We start from the raw sequence: 23,980 nt of genomic DNA on the forward strand, positions 1-23,980 counted from the left end.
CCCTAGCACCCGCCTCATAAATTAGACGTCATCCCAATTTGAGGCATTGACGTTCACCAGGAACACTGGCATCCCCTCCAGTTTCCCACTCACCATCACAAACCTTCCCCCCCCGCAAATCTGCTACTATATTCCCCATCTCAATCACTACCTGCTTATTTATTAGCACCGTTACCCCACGCGTCTTCATGCCTAATCCTGAGTGGAAGATCTGGCCTACCCACCCTTTCTTTAGCCTAATCTGACCCCTGATCTTCAGGTGCGTTTCCTGTAAAAATGCCACATCCACCTTTAAGCTCCTCAAAACCACTAACATGCGCGGCCGCTTGACGGGCCCATTCAGTCCCTTCACATTCCATGTGATCAGTCGGGGGGGGGGGGTAACCCCCTCCACCTTCACTCACTCCCTCCCCCCCACCAGATCAAGCCATAGCCCCACTTGGGCCATCCCTCGTCCCAAGACCCTCCAGGCTAATCCTCGGATGCCCACCGTCACCAGCCCCCTCCTTATCGCACTTCAACAGCCCCACCCCTGTCATCAGTCCCCCCCACCCCCTGTCAGCAATCCCCCCCCCAACCTCCCTAAGAAAAACAACAATCCCAACTCCCTCTAATACTCTAATCACCTACTCCCGTGAACTCGCCCGCCCAGCTAGCCTACCCTCCCCCTCGCTCACGCACTTCCATGCTGCAAACATCAATAACAATAAGAAAAAAGGTGCACTCACCCAGCATGATCCTCCAGCATTGCACCAAAGAACCCCACAAGAAAGAAAAACGACCCGAGTGAAAAGAGGTTCTCCTCTGACACCCCGCAAGAAACAGAACAATACCTCCGGTGCTCCAAAATAATACTCGCGACCATTGTGGGTCACCCAGAGGCAGGCTGAACTTCACCCCTTTCTTAAAAAGGGCAGTCTTGACTCGGTTGAATCCCACTCTCCTCCTGGCTTGTTCTGCACCCAGGTCCTGGTGTACCCGGAGCTCATTACCCACCAAGGACATCTCCTCGTCTATCTGTCCCAGCTCAAAATCTCATCCTTATCCAGGAATTATTGGAACCTCACCACCATCGCCGTTGGCAGCTTGTTCGCCTGCAGATTCCTATTTAGTGTCCTATGCGCCTAATCAACCTCCAGGGACCGGCCAAAGGCCCCCTCCCCCAACAGCTTCTCAAGAGCCAGCGTCCGCTTCCTTGATGCCCTCTGGCATCTTCACAATTCTCCCTCTGGGAGTGGTTCTCCAGGTCCTCCACTTTCTCCTTGAGCCACTTCTGGGTATCTCTCAACATCCTAATTTTGGCCGCCAATGAGGTAAGCTGCTCCTCGTGCTCCCCCACCGCCACCTCCACCTTCTGGAATGCCTGGCTCTGGGTTTCCAACCTCAGCTTCACAGTGTTGATCCCCGCTCTCAATGGGTCTACCACCGTTGCCAGATCCTCCTGAGTCTCCCATCTTGGTTGGTTGAACCATTCATTCAAAATTTCCACCAACTGCTCTATTGACCATTGGACTGGTCGGGCTGACCCCTTGCTCTCCACCGTCTTTCCCTGTGTCGCATGAAGAGTTTTTTGCTCTTGCAGCTCCTTTCTTCTAAATCCACTTACGGTCCACAAATCCATTCACCGGTGGAGTATAGTCTTCCTCCACCACCCTTGCATCTTTTTCCTTCTAAACATGCATCTTTTTCCTTCTAAACATCTGCCCGGCAATCAGGAAAAAGACCGCCTCGAACGGGAGCTGCCAAAAGTGCACCCATTTAGGACAGCACGGTAGCACAAGTGGATAGCACTGTGGCTTCACAGCGCCAGTGTCCCAGGTTCGATTCCCCGCAGGGTCACTGTCTGTGTGGGTTTCCTCCGGGTGCTCCGGTTTCCTCCTACAGTCCAAAGACGTGCAGGTTAGGTAGATTGGCCATGATAAATTGCCCTTAGTGACCAAAAAGGTTAGATGGGGTTATTGTGTTACGGGGATAGGGTGGAAGTAAGGGCTTAAGTGGGTCGGTGCAGACTCGATGGGCCAAATGGCCTCCTTCTGCACGGTATGTTCTATGTAACTATGTGACACATACACTCACACCGGAAGTCTGTGGCTGGCATTCTTAAAAGCCAGTTGCGGCCATTGGGATCTTCTGCAACTGGACGCTCCATAACTCTCCCGTCACCCGCCCTCGACCCATCCGCAGGTCACAATCTGCAGTTTGAAAAACCCTGTCCTAGAAAACATAGCAAAGGGGTAGAAAGTTCTTCCCCACATGTTTTGTTGAAGAAATTTGTTTTTACATAAACAATGAACCCCACAATTAATAGTTTTGTTTGAACTTAAATTTTTCCTCCAAAATGCAGAAAACACGTTACTAGATTCAGAAAGAAAGAAATTGATTTATTTAACACTTTTATCACCTTAGGGCATCCCAAAGCACTTTACAGACACTTAAGTACTTTTGAAGTGCAATATTTGTCATGTTGTGGGATATGTGATAGTCAATTTGCATGCGTGTTTGAATCCACAACCTTCTGATTCGTACTCCACCTATGTAATGCTGACAGTGAACGTAAGCTGGCTACTGAATGAACTATTGAATCGCCAAGGACTACTGAAACAAGCACTGCTCAGACCTTACACTCAGCAATATTTTATCCACCACTTTCTTTAATCTACCTAATTATATTTCCTGAAAGAAGTCTAGAAAGTTTTACAGATAGAATGTTCCCTTAGACCCCTTCTTGTTAAATAACCTGTACTCAAACATTTATTTTATTTATTCATTTACAAGATATGGATATCTCTGGCATCTTTTATTGCCTATCCCTAATTGCCCTTGAGATCCTCTTCAGTGCTTGTGGTGAATCAACTCCCCCAGTGCTGTTAGGAAGGGAATCCCAAGATTTTGACCAGTGACAATGAAGGAATGGGGATATATTTCCAAGTCAGGATGGTGTGTAATTTGGAGGGAAGCTTGCAGGCGGTGGTATTCCATGTACCTGCTGCTCTTATTCTTCTAGATGGTAGAGGTCACCTGCTAGAGAAATGTTGTCAAAGGAGACTTGGATAGTTGCTGCAATGCATCTTATGGTTGGTACACACTGCTGCCAAGTTACGCTGGTTATGGAATACAGTTGGAGCTCCACTCATGCAGGCATCACACTGCTGATTTGTGCCCTGTAGGTGGCAGAAACGCTTTGAAAGGAGGCAAGTCCCGTGGGGGTGGAGTAATTAGAGATGTTAATTGCCTGGAATTTGTGTAGCACAAATGTTTCTTGCCACTTATCAGCTCAGGCCTATAGACCATATTCTGCAATTTGCTCCTCAAAATAGTTTGTACGATCAAAACTTACAGCTCCTGTTCAGTATTATAAATTTTCAAGCAAAGTTAATTTCAGTTGAGTTGAACAAGTATTTCTGGTAGTCTGTATAGAATTTGAATGAATTTGTGTGTGACCCTTACCATTGAACAATCTGTAATTTCATTAGTAGCGACTCTCATTCCCTGTTTAGTCGGCGTTAAACTAGAGCCAGCTGAAAATAAAGACAAATTATTAAAGATATAACTTGTACACCGCAAAGAACGATACTTTATTCCAATCCTAACTTATTTCATTTCAACTTCTGATCCATTAGCAAATATAGCAGTGGTATGTGTGAACCTTTTTACAATCCCTATTTCAATAAAGCCATTTCCAAGCAGTCCTGAATCTCCAGTGAATTTGTGGCTTCTTGCGTTGCATTGAGGGAATCACACGTTGCAAGACTGATAATTACTCTTTTTATCATGGTCTCTAGCATTATAGATTGCATAGTTTTCCCACTGTGCTCTCTTTTGCACCCCAAAGGGTAGATACCACCACACTTCCACACACACATTGAGCAAACTGCCTCGTGTCCCAGGTTGCATGAATTTGGGATGCTGTTTTTCATGTAATCTCCCCAACACCCATCCCCGAGGCTCTCAGCCACGGCAGCAACCCCCCACCCTAACAGACTCCCATGCCAGAGTATCCTTCTGCTACAAGAGTTGCTCACCCTGGTAAAAACAAGTAGCTGTTAACTCTCCTTACAATAATTAGAATTAGATACAACTCTCCTTACAATAATTTAAAAAAAAAAATTTAGAGTACCCAATTATATTTTTCCAATTAAGGGGCAATTTAGTGTGGCCAATCCACCTAACCTGCACATCTTTGGGTTGTGGGGATGAAACCCACGCAGACATGGGAAGAATGTGCAAACGTCACACGGACAGTGACCCAGGGCTGGATTCGAACCCGGGTCCTCAGCGCCGCACTCCCAGTGCTAACCACTACACCACAGGCCACCCATCTTTCCTTACAATAATTATAATTAGATACAAACGAGCACAAGAAATAATCATCCATATAATTCTTGAATTACACTATTTTAAACTGTCCCAAAAGCCATAACAAGTTCTAAATCTGCGTAGTTTCAGATTCATTCAACTGAGTTGTTGAGGAGTGAAGACCGGGTCTACGACCTTTAATTTGGGCAAAGGTTCCAGAGAACCTAAGGTGAGCCTTCTTACCAGCCTTCCTCGACACTCACCCGTCTTTGTGGCTGCCTCCAAAATGGTTCTGAGGTCAGTCCTGCCTCTACCTCTCAGCAGCCAAACTGGTGCATTGTGGGTGTCATTTAGAGTACCCAATTCATTCTTTCCAATTCAGGAGCAATTTAGTGTGGCCAATCCACCTTCCCTGCTAATCTTTGGATTGTGGGCCGAAACCCACGCAAACACGGAGAGAATGTGCAAATTCCACACGGACAGTGACCCAGAGCCGGGATCGAACCTGGGATCTCGGCACCGTGAGGCAGCAATGCTAACCATTGTGTCACCATGCTGCCTGTGGGTGTCATTTATATGGAGGTGTGTCTACCAAGTTGGAAAATTCCTAGACTCAAGCTTCCTGTCTCGTCAGTGAAAATTCAGCCCTCTGTCTCCGACATGTGCTCCCTTTGAGAGCAAGCTCACCTTTGGTTCAGTAGAGGTTCGGCCCAGTTATATTAACGGTTGAAGGCCCTCTAGTTCTCACTCCTCAACAACTCACCCCACTGTCTCCACATGACCGTTTATATCCCCCATGCTCCCTTCATGTTCCTTTATATCTCTTATTGTTTCCTCATATGCCCCAGGTACCTCCATACCCTCTCATAGCTCCCATGCCCCTTCCAATCCCCCTATTTCCTCCATGCTCATTCACTGAATGTGCACTATGCACAGAACCAATGAAATATGTGACAACAATGGCAAATCCTGAAATGCTCAAGAAAAGAAACATCATTTGAGAAATTAGCTTTGAAAAAAAGGCTGCTTTTAGACCCTTATAAAGAGTCAATCAGATTTAATATCCTCCCCTGAGGCAAGTTGGTGGTGGAGTGGCATGTAACCAGGCAGGAGGGTGGCGTGTGGGGACTCCTTTACCTTCCTGATTCTGCCCCGATTAAGTCTGGGACTGGAAGGCTTATGGATGGCCACCCTGTCCGCTGCCAATTGGGGCTCTTAAGTGGGCAATTAATGCCCATTTAAGGGCCTCATCTTGCTGCCACAGATGGTGGGTGGTTGACCTGTGGGAGACCCAAAACGAAAACCCTATCGGCGTTACGTGTAGGCTTCCAGGGAGTTCCCTTGTTTAAAACCAGTGCTTAATCAAGGGACTCAGCATTGGAAAGAGGGGCCTGTGGAGAGACACCTTCTGCCCTTGCGCTGATCCCTCCTCTGCCATGCCACATAATGCCTATCCTGCAATCCCATCCTGACATGACTAAATTGTAGCCTGGGCCCCTCAGCAATCCTTGAACTCAGATGTGTGCAATACTGACAGCAGCCACCACTGCCTCGGTGGCGCTGGCAAGCAATGAACAGCTTCCAGACACTGACTGACTGATAGTTCTCAGAGAAGTTGGATTTCCACCCTTGAGATTGTTGATTTCAGAGAAGGCCCATGGCTGCCCAATTAGGTACCCGATTATCATTTAATTCTGTGGGCCTTCCCCAAAGGAGGCGATGTGGGACTTCTACAAACTCTCCAGGCAGCAGGTAAGACCCCCATTGCCTCCGTTAAATAATACCCTCAGTTTCAATAACAGAAGCTTTACCCCGCTTCACACCTCTTAATCTTATTGAAATAAGCATACAGACATTAAAAAAAAATCCAAGAAAGAATAATTTATTACAACCACATAAAGATTACAATCAGTCAAACCTAACACACCACTTCAGCCTGCGTGAACAGACCCGTGCTGAGCTGGTCCATTCGTGAGTCATAGAATTAATATAAGCTTTCATGCAACTGATGCAGGAATTCATAATGAGATCATCTGGAGAATTTATGTTTAAACAGTATCCAGAAGGCCTCATTATGAATACTTAGCTGAGCTCCAATACCAATCAGTTGGCCTGGAGCGATGATCACTGGTGGGAATGCATCCAAGACCCAATGACAATTTTCAATGGAGTTGGACTAAAGGGAGAGTTGGTTGTTTAACCAGGGCTAGTCTGGCAGGCCCTAGTGAGGTAGAGGACAGGTTCAGGAGGGAAAGAGGATGGCTACCATTGTAGCAGGTCTCCATTAGGCACAGGGTGCTAAAACAGCCTTCAAAAATCAGTATGACCCTTATGTGGCTATAAATTGGCTCAAGTGGAGGTGGTCCACCCAGGCTTCCACATTATGGTGGGAGAGGGGGTGGCATATAGAGTAGAGCACAGAGAAAGAGTATTTGATTGATGTCATCAATAGCAAAATAACAAACAAAATAACTACTTTCTACACAGAAGGATTGCTTGTGGAAATATAAGTCCGTTATATATTTTAAATATTACTAGATTTTTAAAGATTCTCAGGTTGGCAGAGGGTTACATCTACTGTTTATTAATGTGCTCTTTGAGCTATTTATTCTCAGTCACTGATTGCAAACAGATTTTCCATGCACCCTCGTGGCGTGTTTCACGGAGACCCACCATTGGCCCGGAAACCTGAGGCGGGGGTTTGCCGTCGGCGGGACCAGAAGATCCCACCAGTGAGAATGGCCGAAAAATTCCAGCCCATAGGCGTGATTCAACTAAATGGGAACAAAGTCCCATACATAGCGAGTGTGTTTGCGAGACCACACATAGCCCCGTTTTCTACATCGAGAAGCTCCGCTTGCTGTAACTCCTCAGTGTAGCGAGAGATCAGGACGCCATTTTAAAATCATTTTATAGTTTTGTTCCTTCTTTTCTCTGTAACCTCCTCCAGCCCTACAACTCTCCAAGATATCTGTGCTCCCCCAATTCTGCCCTCTTGCACATCCCGAATTTTAATCATTCCATAATTAATGGCGTTGCCTTCATATGCCTAACCCTTAAGCTCTGGAATGTTTCCTAAAATCTCTGCCCCTCTGATCCCTTTTTTTTTCCTTTAGAAATTTAGAGTACCCAATTAATTTTTTCCAATTAAGGGGCAATTTAGCTTGGCCAATCCACCTACTCTGCACATCTTTGGGTTGTGGGGCGAAACCCACGCAGACACGGGGAGACTGTGCAAACTCCACACGGACAGTGACCCAGAGCCAGGATCGAACCTGGGACCTCGGCGTCGTGAGGCAGCAGGGCTAACCCACTGCGCCGCTGTGCTGCCCTCCTCCGATCCCTTTTAAGGTGCTCCTTACAACCTACCTTCTTCCTGTCCTAATGTTCTTTATGTAGCTCAATGTCAAATTTTGTTTAATATTGCTCCTGTGAAGTGCCTTAGGCCACTTAAGGGTGCTAGATAAATGTTGTTATTGTCTTTGAAAGTCCTTCACTTCAGATGGCATTTTATTAGAAACACAGACACATGTAAAAACATTGAAAGATGCTTCACAACATTGTCTCTGGCGATACTGGCATATTTCTGAGTGAGCATTAGAAATAGAAAGGTTCTCTAGCTAAAGATGTTTACTATCACTTACCAGAGGGAAGAGTGATCTTCTGAAGAACTGTTTCTGGTAATTTCCAGCAACCACTTTCTTCATCCCAAACACTTTCGCGCTTTATTTTGTCAATATTACTGTAGTTACACTCACGTCGGATTAATGGCTGGACCCTTTCCAGGACTTGCTGCAGCAGAATGTTTTCCCGTTCCTGCTTCCTTATAGTGGACAGATAGTCGATACGCTCAAATTCAAATTCAGATTGGAGATCAGAGATTTCTATCTCTGCAACTTTGAGCTTAAGCAAGATAAATGATAAACAGATTAACAAACAAATCTTTCCATAAATATAAGACAGTCACTAATAAATCCAGGAAGGAATTCCAGGGGAAAAAAATATTTTACTCAAACTGTGATGTAAATGTGGAAGTTAGCTACATATAGTTGCACTTAAGAGGAAGCTAGGGAAGTAAGTTAGGGAGAAAGGAATTTCAGGTATATGTTGATAGGATGAGATAAAGTAAGGTGGGAGGAGGTTCATGTGAAGCATAAACAATGAGCCATAACTTCCGAGCTTCCCAGCGTCGGATTTGGGGTAGAACTGCAAAAATGCACTGAGGAATCTCTCTCAGAACTTCCCAGGTAAGGGTTTACATGGCAATTGCGTAGAAGTGCAAACTTCCAATGGGCAATTGCCCTGCACTGGGAACCACCTGAAAATGCGATTTAAATCGTAAACTTTGGATGGTTCTGGCTGTGTTCCACAAATAGTTAACCAGAAAAATTCAGAAGAATTAAAGCCTCTTCTAATTTCTGGGCAACTATTGTAAAGACCCAGACCCACCCAACCCCCTAGGGGACTCCCCCCAACCTACTCACCGATTTAACCCCACTGATTCACCATGGGATTCCCCCCAACCCAACTGGACCTATCACCATATCACATAGACCACCGGCCGCCAACACTGCCCCAAGGTCCAACTAACTCTGACATCCCCACCTCCGACCTCCCACATTCCCCGAGGTCTGTCATCCCATGCCCCACTAACATTCCGTTCCCGAGATATCAGAGATACCTATTCCCTTCAGTCTCCACCTGCCCCCCCCCCCCCCCCCCCGAGGTGCCATCAGCCCCACTACTTCCATTTCCCCAACCTACAATTCCACCGCTGACCTACGATCCCCCCTCTCCACCCAACCTCTGATTCCACTCACCCTCCACTACCACCCCCCCCCCCCCCCCCCAAAATTGTATCCACTTATCTTAAGAGACTTACTTTCTCCCTGGCCTGTCAGTTTCAATGGGACCTTTTAACTTACCTGGTTTACGTCAGCTAGTGCTGTAAAAAGGGAGTGTATCTTCTTAAATCCAACCCTGCTGGAATTCAACACTGGGCCTTGAGGACAGCTGCGCAGCTGGAACTTGTCCGGCCTGAAGTGGAAGATTGGGCAAGACAGGCATGGCTGAAAATGTACGTAGGTAAGTAGGCTCATAGTGCCAATCCGACACTGATTGCCACTCCAAGGAAGCTATGGGCCAATGTAAATTCTATCTGAATAGGGTTGGGTTTGTTCTGAATTCTGGTAATCTGAAAATTTACTGTCTTTTTCTCCAATTCCATCTTATCCATGTTATGCCCCTTGTATAGGAAGGTGAGAACAAGTTTGTTGAATTGAGTATTGTGGAGTTTAACATCAAGCTAAGATTAATCTCCTAGTTCAGGAGAAACAGAGCAATCACGAGAAATGAGGATGGAGGAAGTAAATAAGAAAGGAGAATGGGACAGAGAGTTGAGCAACAGGTTGATTAGAGTAAAAAGAAAAATTCTTTGTAATGGAATTTCTTCAATTCGTAACTTCAAAAAACACATTTCAGGTAGCATGTTAAACTGGGAACCTTTCTTCTTGTTCAAGTGAGCATAAAAGATCCTAAGGTACTAGGGTGGCTCAGTGGTTAGAACTGCTGCCTCACAGCACCAGGGACTCGGGTTTGATTCCTGGCTTGTGTCGCTGTCTGTGCGGAGTCTGCACGCTCTCCCCATGTCTGCGTGGGTTTCCTCCGGGTGCTCCAGTTTCCACCCACAAGTCCCGGAAGACGTGCTTGTTGGATGAACTGGACATTCTGAATTCTCTCTCGGTGTGCCACAACAGGCGCCGGAGTGTGGCGACTAGGGGATTTTCACAGTAACTTCATCACAGTGTGACTACTTGTGACACTAATGAAGATTATTATTATTTGAAAGTGCATGAAAAGCTATCGATATCCTGGTCAGCATTCCTTCCTCAGGCTACAGCAGCAAAAACAAATCATCTCATCATCTATTGATTTGCTGTATGTGGAATCTCGCTGTATGCAAAATGGCTGTGTTTATACACATAACCTGTGAAGATCTAGAGGTTTAATCCTTGGTTTCAGGATTACGGATGCTTCTATTAGACATCGTGCCCACAGAAAATGGGGAGGGGTTTCACTTCTAATAGAGTAGCATTTGTTAGTTTGTCAATTACATCACTGAGTAACTTTATCATAAACTGTACACCTTGATGGGCAGAATTTTAATGATACCCCCTTCTGATGGGGTTGGGCGTTCAACATCTGCACCCAGCTGTTAAGAGAAAATCACATTTAATCCAGCATACTGGCTTTAACAGCCAGCACAAGTGGAACTTGCCAGGGTCAGCAATGATGTGGAGATGCCGGCGTTGGACTGGGGTGAGCACAGTAAGAAGTCTAACAACACGTTAAAGTCCAACAGGTTTGTTTCAAATCACTAGCTTTCGGAGCACTGCTCCTTCCTCAGGTGAATCTGAGGAAGGAGCAGTGCTCCGAAAGCTAAGGGTCAGCAAAGCAAGAACACAGTGAGGAGTGAACCTTCTGTGAAATTCACAGGCTGGGAAGGCTTTGAATACTGAAAGAGCACAACTGCTTCCTTGGCTAGATGAAAAGCCTTTACTCTCAGGACTTGTTCTGTGAGTGGGCTTCCTATTCCTTTCTTTTTGATTTTCAACATTTTATTAATCAGTCCTGCTATCATGTACAGGCAAATGTCTGAAAAATGAAAGAGTAGGAGGGAACTACAAAGAAAAAGCAGGACCTTTCTCTGCAGGTTTTCTATATTTTTGCTTTTTGCTCGAACTTCATCCTGAATAGATTCGTACACATTGATCAAGATAGCAGGATCATCTCTGTCTGTGTGCTTCAGTGCTTCTGCAAGTTGATTCTTTCGTTCATCAGCATACTTCTTCCGCCGTTTTCGTTTCTCCTTCAGCTCTGTATTTTTGGCTTGCTCTCCACCTACAACCTCATTCTCCAACATCTTCAACCTACAATAAACAATAGAAAGTATTACTAATTGGTCTTCACATTCAAATTGAATTTGGTTTTTAGGTGACCAACTAATGGAGCACAGCAATCAGTTGTTTGTACCCGTGATGAAGAGACAGCTGCGAGTTAGAGATAGCAGCCTCATTTACATAAGGCCAGTCAGTGAGCCATGGGAGCCATTAAAACTATTAAATGTCAGGTTGGGCATGAGTTTAAAAACCATAAGGATTAGTATAAACTAAGAGTGCTACATTGTTAGAAGTATCAACCTTAGGATGAGATGTTTGACCATCTGCCTGTCCAGGTGAATGTAAAAGATCTCATGCACTATTTGAAGAAATGCAGGGCGTTCTCAGTGCCATGGTCAACATTCATGACTCAAAGAAACATTAATGAAAGCAGATTAACTAACTTATCTCTATTACTGCTTATGGATAAATGCGATTTGTTTGCTACTTTTGAAGTGAAGTCACAGTTGTTAATTGATTGTAAAATGTGAACATGTGAAAGGCAATACATGTGTGTTCTGAAATTCCATTGGGTTTCCGGCTGTAATTTTGGCAGGAGACTGGCTGATACCCCAGAAAACACTTCTAATGTATTTTTTTGTATTATACATTTTAGAAATTCCAGCACATCTTAGGCTGCCTTTTGAAATATACATAAAACTCTCCAGGAACTGAAATACTGGAACCATGACATCTGCGAGTTAAGGACTTTCTCATGAACAAAGCTAGAGTTCTGGGGCACGATTCTCCACTCCCGCGCCGGTTGGGAGAATCGCCTGGTCCGCCAAAATTTCCTGCGACGCCGGTCCGATGCCCTCCCGCGATTCTCCCAAGCGGCGGGAACGGCCCCGTCGAGTCCCGAGACACCCAAAATGGCGATTCTCCGGCACCCCTGCTATTCTCAGGCCCGGATGAGCCGAACGGCCAGCCCAAAACGCGGGTGACGCCAGTTATGCGGCGCCGGCCACGTCATGTATGCGGCGCCGCCTTTACGTGGCGACAAGGCCTGGAGCGTGTAAATGACGCGGCCCCGCTCCTAGCCCATTATCGGGCCCTGAATCGGTCGGGATAGGGGCCGTTTCACGCTGTCGTGAACCTCGACGGCGTTCACGACGGCGTGGGCACTTTGGCGCGGGAGTGGAGAATCCCGTCCCTGATCTTCAGCTAGCACAGTAATATACCTTTAAGTGATATTTAAAGAGACACACACACCACTGCAATTTTCTGAGATGTGTTGACAGCAGGTGATGTGCCTTGCCTCAGGCAAGGAATTGAAAACACACACACACACACACACACACACACATGACCTGAGTCATCTTACGTGTGCAATTTTTTTGCATTTGCTCATGGGATTGGGCACCACTGGCTGGACCAACATTTAATTCCCATCCCCAATTGTACTGGAAAAAGTGGTGGTGAGCTGCCGTTTTGAACCACTATGGTCCATATAGTGTATGCACACTCACAAAGCTTTTAGGAAGGGAGTTCTAGGAATTTCACCCGGCAACAGTGAAGGAACGGTGATATAGTTCCAAGTAAGAATGGTGTGTGACTTGGAGGGGAACTTGCAGGGGTTATGTTCCTATAAATAATTAAATATGAAATAAATAACAGTCATATTTAATAAAAGTAGTATATATTATTTATGGTAATAAAGACATATTTATGGAGCAGACCTTGCAAGTACTTCCTCCTGATCTAAGGTGGTGGGTGATGAACCAGCTGGAGAACATCCAGCTGTGATTTCTTCCTTGAGCAGTTGCAGATCTAATGGAGAGCTTTGCTCTTCATTAATTGGTGTAATTTTCTTGTTGCTGTCCTGCATGGCTATTTCAGGCTCTGCTTCAATTAGCTTGAAACATTTGACAAGAAAATTAAATTTTGAAAGAAACATGTATCATTTGTCAAGTAATTCAGCAATTTCCACAATGAATAATAACATTAATTTTGAAAATACACTCATATGTATTAAAATGCATATTGCGAGCTAATTTTATTTGTAGGTAATAAGTAAGTTGTTAATATTAAAGTGTTAAGGACAGACAGGAGCACATGTATGACAAATTCTTTGCTTTCTTTATTAATTGCTAATAGGCATATTGGTTCCAGTCACTGTTATGTGGTGGAAGTGTGGTAAAGAAGGTGCTAATAATTCTGACACTCAGATTATCTGGGGTTGAAGAACTCACTTCATTTAGTAAGCAATAGGGACATCCGGGTGCGACTATGCAGAGCTAGGTCGCATATTCGGTAGCTCCCGCTTGGAACGGACCTTTGGGCTCTTTTACAGGGCCCCCACGGCATTTGTTTGACATTTCCCGGTGTGGGAAGAAGACTGCAACATTCCCTTGACAGTGTCCCCCAGGAATGTTATGTCTTTTGGCTACCAGACCCGGCAGAAACAGTAAAAGATTTGGCTGCAACAGGATAAACAGGGCCTTTTCCAGCATGCAGGCGGGGGAAGGGCAAGCTTAAAGCTGCAAACTGACCTGAGGGCCTTTATCAAAAGTGAATTCTAACAGCAGAGGGAACAACTGTGAAAAGATCTCACCAAGGCCACTGAAGAAGCGGGGACGAGGCTTCTGGTGGCGGCCATGGAGGAGTAGGTCACGCATTCGGCAGCTCCCGTCTGGAACGGACTCTTAGACCTTTTTCAGGAGTTTCCAGACATTTTGGGGCAGATCGGTGAAGCGAACACTGCCAAAAGGATTCGTCTCGAGACTTTTGGGCTCTTTTCAGGGCCCCCAAGGGCACTTTTTCGACGTTTCCCGGTGTGGGAAGGAGTTAATAATAGTTCCCCGTCAGTATATGGCTTTAACTAGGAGCGGGGTGACAAAAAAGGTGGTGGTGGCCCAGAAGAAGGGAGGGAAGGACAAAATGGCGGCGGGCGGAGACCAGGCAGCGTGGAGGCAGTGGGCGGAGGAGCAACGGGAGGGTATCCAGCGCTGCCTCCGAGAGATTAAAAGACCTGCTAGAGCCGATGAAGGCTTCTATTGATAAGCCGCTGGATACACAGACGGCCCAGGGGGTGGCGATCCGAGAAGCTCAACAAAAGATCTCTGACAATGATGACGAGATCTTAGTCCTGGCGGTAAAGGTGGAGGCGCATGAGGCGCTCCACAAGAAATGGCAGGAGCGGTTCGAGGAGATGGAGAATCGGTCGAGGCGGAAGAATCTGCGGATTCTGGGCCTCCCGGAGGGGCTGGAGGGGCCGGACGTGGGGGCCTATGTGCTCACGATGTTAAACTCGCTGATGGGAGCGGGGTCCTTCCAGGGGCCCCTGGAGCTGGAAGGGGCCCATAGAGTGTTGGCGAGGAGGCCCAAGGCTAACAAGCCTCCGCGGGCGGTGCTGGTGCGGTTCCATCGGTTCGTCGATCGGGAGTATGTGCTCAGGTGGGCCAAGAAGGAGAGGAGCAGCAGGTGGGAGAACGCGGAGGTTCGGATATATCAGGACTGGAGTGCGGAGGTGGTGAAGAGGAGGGCCGGGTACAATCGAGCGAAGGCGGTGCTGCACAGGAAGGGAGTGAAGTTTGGCATGTTGCAGCCGGCGCGATTGTGGGTTACCTACAAGGACCGGCACCATTATTTTGAGTCTCCGGAGGAGGCGCGGGCCTTTGTTCAGGCCGAGAAGCTGGACACAGACTGAGGGTCGGGATGGGCGATTGGGGACTGCGGTGGATATGTTATGCCTATTTTTGGTTCGGGGGGGGGGGGGGGGGCCTTTGCATTGTTTTGGGTTTCTTTTTCTCTGTGTTTTTCTCTTTCGGGTTGGGGAGGGTGGATGGGGCGGGTTGGGCACTGTTTTGGTTGGTGGCGGGGCCTGGTAGGTGGAGAGCGCGGGATTTTTTCCTGCACCGAAGACTGGGGGGGCGGGACCGGGGCGGGGAAGCGAGGATTGTTTCCCGCGCTTAGAACGGAGGGGGAGAGCCTGTTAATGGGGAGCGGGAGAGGAGGGTGTGCCACACAATGGGAGGAGTCGAAGGGGAGGCGGGAGTGGCCGGGGTCAGCAGGAGTCAGCTGACTTGCGGAAGTGCAATGGGGGGAGTAAACCAGCTAGGATGGGTCCTAGGTGGGGGGTGGGAGGGAATCGAGTTGCTGCTGCTAAGATCAAGGAGGAGATGGAGCGAGTGGGGTGGGTTGAGACGGGGGTATGCCGCTGTGGGGAACGGGCCGGGTGTGGGGTGCAGGAGCGTGGCTGGCCGAGGAGGGGTCATGGCTAGTCGGAGGGGGAGGGGGGCGGGTACCCCCGGGTACCCCCTGATCCGGCTGATAACGTGGAATGTAAGGGGACTGAATGGGCCGGTTAAGCGGGCCCGTGTGTTCGCGCATCTGAAGGGGCTCAAGGCGGATGTGGTTATGCTCCAGGAGACACACCTGAAGGTGGCAGACCAAGTAAGACTGAGGAAAGGGTGGGTAGGTCAGGTGTTTCGCTCGGGGCTAGGTGCCAAAAATCGAGGGGTGGCGATCTTGGTGGGAAAGAAGGTGTTATTCGAAGCGTCGAGCATTGTGGCAGATAATGGCGGTAGGTACATAATGGTAAGTGGTAAGTTGCAGGGGGAGAGGGTGGTACTGGTCAATGTGTATGCTCCGAACTGGAACGATGCGGGTTTTATGCGGCGTATGTTGGGTCGGATCCCAGACTTGGAAGTGGGGGGCCTGATAATGGGGGGAGACTTTAACACGGTGTTGGATCCTGCACTGGATCGCTCCAGGTCTAGGACGGGTAGGAAGCCGGCGGCGGCTAGAGTGTTGAGGGAATTTATGGACCAAATGGGAGGGGTGGACCCTTGGAGATTTGCAAGGCCGGGGGCTAGGGAGTTTTCATTCTTCTCACATGTCCATAAGGCTTATTCTCGAATCGACTTTTTCATTTTGAGTAGGGCGCTGTTAGCGAGAGTAGAGGATACCGAGTATTCGGCAATAGCCATTTCGGACCACGCCCCACATTGGGTGGACTTGGAGATGGGGAGGAGAGGGACCAGCGCCCGCTGTGGCGCTTGGAGGTGGGGCTGTTGGCGGACGAGGAGGTGAGCGAGCGGGTCCGAGGAAGTATAGAGAGGTACTTGGAGACTAACGACAGCGGGGAGGTCCGAGTGGGGATGGTATGGGAGGCACTGAAGGCGGTGGTGAGGGGAGAGCTGATCTCCATCAGGGCCCACAAGGAGCGGAGAGAGCGGGGGGAGAGGGAGAGGCTGGTGGGGGAGATGGTGAGGGTAGACAGGAGGTATGCGGAAGAACCTAAGAAAGGATTGTTGAGGAAGAGGCGCAGCCTCCAGGCCGAATTCGACCTGGTGACCACCAGGAAGGCGGAGGTGCAGTGGAGGAAGGCCCAGGGGGCGGTCTACGAGTATGGGGAAAAGGCAAGCTGGATGCTGGCGCATCAGCTTCGGAAGCGGGACGCAGCTAGGGAGATCGGGGGAGTTAAGGACAGGGGAGGGAGCGTGGTGAGGAGTGGGGTTGGCATCAATGGGGTCTTCAGGGACTTCTACGAGGAATTGTACCGATCCGAGCCCCCATGGGAGGAGGGAGGGATGGGCCGTTTCCTGGACCAATTGAGGTTTCCAAAGGTGGAAGAGGGACTGGTGGCGGGACTGGGGGCCCCGATTGGGCTGGAGGAGCTGATCAAAGGGATAGGAAGCATGCAGGCGGGGAAAGCACCGGGGCCGGACGGTTTCCCGGTCGAGTTCTATAAAAAATATATGGACCTGTTGGGCCCGCTGTTAGTTAGGACCTTCAATGAGGCAAAGGAGGGGGGGGGCTTTACCCCGACGATGTCCCGGGCACTGATCTCCTTGATCCTGAAGCGGGACAAGGATCCCCTGCAATGTGGGTCTTACAGACCAATTTCCTTGCTAAATGTAGATGCCAAGGTGCTGGTGAAGGTCTTAGCCACGAGGATTGAGGATTGTGTGCCGCAGATCATCCATGAAGACCAGACAGGGTTTGTGAAGGGGAGACAGTTGAACGCGAATGTGCAGAGGCTTTTGAACGTTATCATGATGCCGGCGAGGGAGGGGGAGGCGGAGATAGTGGTAGCGATGGACGCTGAGAAAGCCTGCAATAGGGTAGCGTGGGGGTACCTGTGGGAGGTGCTGAAGAGGTTTGGGTTTGGGGAGGGGTTTGTCAGGTGGGTTAGGCTGTTGTATGAGGTCCCGATGGCGAGTGTGGCCACAAATAGGAGGAGGTCCGAGTACTTTCGGTTGCACCGAGGGACGAGACAGGGGTGTCCCCTGTCCCCCCTGCTCTTCGCACTGGCGATTGAACCCCTGGCTATGGCACTGAGAGAGTCGAGGAACTGGAGGGGGTTGGTGCGGGGTGGGGAGGAGCATAGGGTGTCGCTTAATGCGGACGACCTGCTGCTGTATGTGGCGGACCCGGTGGGAGGAATGCCAGAGGTAGTGAGGATGCTTAGGGAATTCGGGGACTTTTCGGGGTACAAGCTCAATATGGGGAAGAGCGAGCTGTTCGTAGTTCAGCTAGGGGACCAGGAGAGGAGGATTGGCAAGCTCCCACTAAAAATGGCGGAGAGGAGTTTCAGATATTTGGGTGTCCAGGTGGCCAGGAGCTGGGGGGCCCTGCATCATAGGCTTAACTTTACAAGGCTGGTGGAGCAAATGGAGGAGGAGTTCAAGAGTTGGGACACGTTGCCGCTGTCCCTAGCGGGTAGGGTGCAGTCAATCAAAATGACGGTGCTCCCAAGGTTTTTGTTCCTGTTCCAGTGCCTCCCCATGTTTATCCCGAAGGCTTTTTTCAGGCGGGTTAACAGGAGTATAATGGGGTTTGTGTGGGTGCGAGGGACTCCGAGGGTGAGAAGGATGTTCCTGGAGTGGTGGTCGGCATCGCCACCGGGGGTAGCGGCTTGGTTGGGTGACCTGTATGACTTCCTGCGATTAGAGAAGATAAAGTATGAGTTAAGGTGCTCTTCAGGGGGTTTGTGGAAAGGTGGGGGATGTTTGTGACTGTGTTTGAGGGGCTGTTCGTCGCGGGGGGGCTGAAAAAGGGGAAAAATCTGTACAGACTGTATGATTGTTGGGAAGCATATTTCCTGGGGTTTTTGTTCCCTGTAACCTGTTTTGATACATGTTTGTAATAAAATACATTAAAGAAAAAAATAAATAAACCCTGCCATGTCATTGACCCAAATCAATGGAGGCTCCGAGTCCCTCCATCCCAGCAAAATCCGTCTCCGGGCCACCAGGGAGGCAAAGACCAAAACATTGGCCTCTCTTCCCCCCTGGGCTCCCAGATCTTCCGACACTCCGAATATTGCCACCTCTAAACTCGGAAACACCCTCCCTTCCAGGACCACTAACATGAGATCTGAAAATCCCTGCCAAAATCCCCTCAGCCTCGGACGCCCCCAAACCATATATACATGGTTCGCAGGACTTCCCCCACACCGCCCACACCTGTCCTCCACCTCCTCAAAAAACCTATTCATCCAAGCCACAGTCATATGAGCCTGTGGACCACTTTGAACTGGATCAGGCTAAGCCTGGCACACAACAAGGATGCACTGACTCTCCTCAGGGCGTTCTCCCGTAACCCGACTTCCAATTCCCCTCCCAGCTCTTCCTCCCACTTGATGTTGATAGTTTTGAGAGAAACCCAGCTTTACTTGCTCTTGCCAATCTTCCCTCACTCTTGATAGTTTTCCACCTGTACTTGGGCTGAGTTTGGGTGATCACCATGTGAGGAATCCCTGACACAAATTCATCTAACATTCTATGGCAAAGCATGTTGTTCCACCATGGCTCTACACCACCACACTGTAACGGAAAGTTCTATTCTCAGTTATCCATTATCGATCTTATATGTGGAGTTTCAGAAATGATCAATAGTTGATTATTTATACTGACTCTGCACAAGAAACTTCATCGTACATGTAGCATTATCACTTCCCAGTGTTACATTATTAAAATACTTACTATATTGCTAGCCTTTCTTCATTACAATCCTTCAACCTGTGCCATAGTCCACTATGTAAAACTAAGCTTCTATACCTCATCTATAGGTGCACTATTTTTGTCATTGGGAATCATTTTATGCCTATTTCTTCTATTAATTTTGATTTCACTGCACAATCTTAGACTACTAGGCGCATTGGACTAGTCAGTAGATTAAAGAGTTTTCTTCAAGGCAACAAAAGAAAGGGTACTGAAAATATCCAGAGGAATAATTCGAGGAATAAGGAACTTTAGTTACCAGATAGGTTGGGGAAACTAGCATTCTCCTTAGAGAAGGCCGAGTAGAGATTTGATAGAGAGAATCTGTTTCTTGGCAGAATAGCCAAGAACCAGAGAACACAGATTTAAATTGTTTGGCAAGGAACCAAAGGAGACACGAGGAAAAAAGCTATTTGACAAAGTTGAGTGGATACACAGCAGTCTGAAAGGGAGGTGGAGGAAAATGCATTTGTTACCTTTAAAAGAAGATTGGATGAGCACTTGAAGGGAAAGAAGGACAAGGGACAACTTCTAGTTAAAATGTTTTGCAGAGAACCAGTACAGGATGATGACCAAATGGCATCCTTCTGTGCTGTAATGATTTTGTTTCATTTTTAAAAGAAATTTAAAGTACCCAATTCATTTTTTTCCAATTAAGGGCCAATCCACCTATCCTTCACATTTTTGGGTTGTGGGGGTGAGACCCACATGGACACAGGGAGAATGTGCAAACCCCGCACGGACAGTGACCCGGAGCCGGGATTGAACCCGGGTCCTCGGCTCCGTGAGGCAGCAGTGCTAATCACTGCCGTCCTTGTAATGATTTTATGATTCTTTATTTTAACCTATCATTGATCTAAAAAATCCCATTGTTCCAAAGGCTTCAATCAGGACACGACCAAACACTTAAAATTTTTAAAATAAAGTACATATCATATATATAACCCAATGGTTGGGTCAGAATCAATTAAGATGTGTAAATACAATTTATTTTAAGCATTAGTGATCGGAAATGCCCAATTATATTACGACCTTGCCACAATTTAAACTGGTTGTCAATATACTAATGTTTAGCCTGAATTTTATCTTAAAACATAGAACTAGAAAAGAAACCCAATGAAATGTGTACACATATTGAATGGCAGTATTTCAGAGTATTTACCGTGGCAATATCTAGCTTCTGTTCTATTTCACTCACATCCGCTAGTCCAACACTAAATATTTGAGTTACCTCCTGGGCACAGGCTCTTTCTCCAAATTCAGGTGCATCTGTGGAGACAGAGATACATGTGTTTATTGGTATCACACTCTTGTGTTGTTACCTTAAAAGAGAATGAATGACATTTCAATTCACCATCAAAAAAACAAAGAGAAGCCTCTCTTTTGTTTCGGACCACTATATCTTCAGACCTTAACCAGAGAAACTGTCTGAACCTTTAAAAGCACATAGCTCCAATGTATGCCCGGACTCAATAACAACCCCACTACATTCTCCTGGTCAAATGCAAACCTTTGAGCATACCAAAGTACTGCTATCCCAGGTTATCCACACCCTAGATTATTATTTTTTAAAGTTGGAGCTTCATTTCTATGGCACTAAACCTTTTTCAACCCAGAAGGTTAATTGGATTGCTTACTCTTAATATTTCCCAACAGTATGTTCCAGTGTTTTCAATTAAACGGTTAGTTTAATATAAAAAATAAATTAACTCTTTAACACTTCTAACAATGAGTGCATCATAGGAAATGTATTCCTTGCAGGTGCCAGTTCTTTTTGGAACACGGCTGGGTTTTATGCTGGGGCCAGGGTCATAGAGCCATAGAAATTTACAGCCCATCGTGTCTGTGCCGATCAAAAACAACGACCTAAATATTCTAATCCCATTGTCCAGAACAGGGCAGCACAGTAGCATAGAGGCTAGCACAATTGCTTCACATCTCCAGGATCCCAGGTTCGATTTCTGGCTTGGGTCACTGTCTGTGCGGAGTGTGCACGTACTCCCCGTGTGTGTGTGGGTTTCCTCCGGGTGCTCCGGTTTCCTCCCACAGTCCAAAGATGTGCAGGTTAGGCGGATTGGCCATGCTATATTGCCCTTAGTGTCCAAAATTGCCCTTAGTGCTGGGTGGGGTCACTGGGTTATGGGGATAGGGTGGAGATGTGGGGTTGGGTAGGGTGCTCTTTCCAAGAACCGGTGCAGACTCGATGGGCTGAATGGCCTCCTTCTGCACTGTAATTCAATGAAATCTATGAAACCTGGCATATAGCTTTGTAGCCTTGGCATACTAGGGTTGTTATAAAGTCCCTGCTCCCCAGCAAAGAAATCAGGGTGGGTTTGGCCAGTGCCTCCCATGGTCATTTAAGAGCCATTAATTGATTTGAACCAGGCCTTCCACTCCCATCTGGAGAGGAAGCCCATCTCAGAGCTGCCGGCAAATCAAATGATCAACAGCTGCCTAGTTCCCAGCAACACCACTGGAAATGGTGATCGTTTGATGGAGCTGGATGTAACTGAAGAGAGGGCACAGTTTTGCCGAGGTCAGGCTGTGAGAGGGTCAAAGGGCTGGAGTGGATATGGCAGGGAAAGGGAGGGAAATGGGGATGGAAAGACTTTGCCAGAGGGGTGTCTGATGGGCACAGGGCCCATAAAGGAGGTACGCACCCCTCCCCCTCACCCACCACCAGCCAAGTTGTGAAAGGTGGAGGCCGTACACTTTGTGCTCACCTCCACCCACTGCAGGTAAAATCCTACAGTGGCAGGAGGAGGCTCTTTAGCGGCCATTAATTGGCCACTTAAGGGCTTCAATCTGCACCTCCCTCAAAATGGGTAAAACAGCAGGCGGGGAGGGTGGGTAGGTGTCAGTAATGGCACCAATGGCATGGCACCCGATTTTACACTTCTCTACATGATAACCTGCTCCCAAAGGATGTAAAATTCCAACTATAAAATGCCCGTTTGATCTAATTGCATTCCAATCGGCTCTGTAGCTAAACACACAGTTTAATATGGTACTGAGATTGATAACCCTGCAATCTACTGGGTCTATTTCCCAATGGTCTTGGAGGATCTCAAGTGGAGCAGCAGCTGTCACAATCCAGAAAGCCACTTGGTGAAAGATAGAACTGGAGCCAATCTTTACGCACTTCTATATGCATTTATTTAGATGCACATTACAAATATGCACCTCCTCATCCAACAAGCAGGGTTTCCATCAGCACATCTTTATAAGGCACAAATGAATTGCCAACATTTGTATAGAATTGATATACAGTTAGCAAATTATCCTCTCTATCTTTAAATAAAAATGAGAGTTTATATATTAGAATCAAACTTTCAAAACAAAGTAAATCAAAGACCTTTGTATCCTATACATAGCATTACATTCCGAGACACCCTCCTTCAAGGCCTGTAACAATTTATTCATACCAACATTTATTTTTGTAAAACAGTGTGACAGTTGATGACTTGCATCCACCCTTTTAGTTTTAGAGATTTCCTTTATCTCCAACATTGCATCAAGCCAGCAAGTTCAATTCATAACCTTCTCTCACTCACTTTTCATAGTGTGCACACAATTCCACAAGGAACAATTATCCTAAAGACATTCAATGGGTCTACAATCTTTACTCCATCCATTGTACAGAATCTAACTTAAAATATCTGACAAAGATAATGCCATATCCACTGCTTCCTCAAGGGACAGTGTTTCGGCAGCCAAAGAACTTTTAACAGCTCTTATTTTCCTATTTTCCCAAAATAAAAGACAATATTTCCCATTTTCACCCATGAGAAATATAAAACACTAGAATACCCATCGGGAAGATGAGCACGTGAAGCATTTCAAAAAACAACTAGCTTCATGTTCTTTGGGCCATTTAAGGATAAGAATTTAAGTATGCATTTATCCAGATTTAGGGCGTGATTTAATGGAAAAGAAAGAGTCCCGTTTTGACGGGTTTAACAAGATGTTTCCTGGCGCTTGCAGCGCCATGAACATACCCGCTATTAAACGGGACTCTGCTTCTATTTTTGGGCCTCAGCAAGGAACGCCCGCCAAGGCCGCACTTAGACTCATTTCCTTCACTAACGAGCTGAACTCAAATGCAGGATGAGATCGGGGTGCCATTTTGATATCTGGGCGCCCTACCGTGGCCTTCACCAACACCCTGAATTACGACTTAGGGGTCAATTGTCATTAAAACTCACCTGGTTCACTAATGTCCTTTAGGGAAGGAAATCTGCCATCCTTACCTGGTCTGGTCTACATGTGACTCCAGATCAAAACAACGTTGTTGACTCTTAATTGCCCCCTGAAATGATCTAGCAAGCCACTTAGTTCAAGGGCAATTAGGGGGTGGGCGACAAATGCTGGGTTCCGCCAGCAACACCTACATTCCATTAAAAAAAACTTTAAAAAAGGATTCTGTATCAGTCAGTTTCATATAGGTAAAACGGACCACTTATTCAGCTTGTGCATTTCATTGCACTGACAAGGCCTGTAACTATCATGTGGTTCACTTGAATAATGTCTCCCTCTCTTTGGGCTCGTCCATCTCCCTCACTCTGGAGTCTTTTGCTTCCCGTGCTCTGTTGGCATATTTAGGGTTCATTAGTCCAAGCTTTAAACTTGCTTCGGCTAAAATGCTGTTGTGGCCCATTTATGGTCTGGAAATCTACATCTTCCTTCTTGCCAGGGCATTGAGCTCTCAGACTAATTTGGCCTCTGGGTATAGGTTTTGCCCCATCATATAGCCTCAAATGTAGTTTTGAGGGTTTCATTTTCGGATTGCCACGTTGA

The 23,980-nt window shown here is 47.1% G+C and overlaps 1 protein-coding gene across 4 annotated transcripts in view; it reads right to left on the reverse strand.

The window, feature by feature from the left end:
• The window catches only part of kif17 (kinesin family member 17), a 164,113-nt gene that overhangs the window by 16,845 nt on the left and 123,288 nt on the right, over positions 1 to 23,980 (reverse strand). For 3 of the 4 annotated variants that reach the window (XM_072478507.1, XM_072478504.1, XM_072478505.1), the window contains exons 8-12: positions 20,346 to 20,452; positions 12,914 to 13,089; positions 10,997 to 11,225; positions 7,941 to 8,199; positions 3,448 to 3,518 (exon numbers count right to left, since the gene is read on the reverse strand). In XM_072478507.1, the coding sequence (XP_072334608.1) occupies positions 3,448 to 3,518; positions 7,941 to 8,199; positions 10,997 to 11,225; positions 12,914 to 13,089; positions 20,346 to 20,452 (842 nt within the window). The remainder of the gene's footprint in view (positions 1 to 3,447; positions 3,519 to 7,940; positions 8,200 to 10,996; positions 11,226 to 12,913; positions 13,090 to 20,345; positions 20,453 to 23,980) is intronic. The other variant, XM_072478506.1, reaches the window with a different exon arrangement.

This window comes from Scyliorhinus torazame, chromosome 16 (genome assembly GCF_047496885.1).
Source record: "Scyliorhinus torazame isolate Kashiwa2021f chromosome 16, sScyTor2.1, whole genome shotgun sequence".
Classification (NCBI taxonomy): domain Eukaryota; kingdom Metazoa; phylum Chordata; class Chondrichthyes; order Carcharhiniformes; family Scyliorhinidae; genus Scyliorhinus; species Scyliorhinus torazame.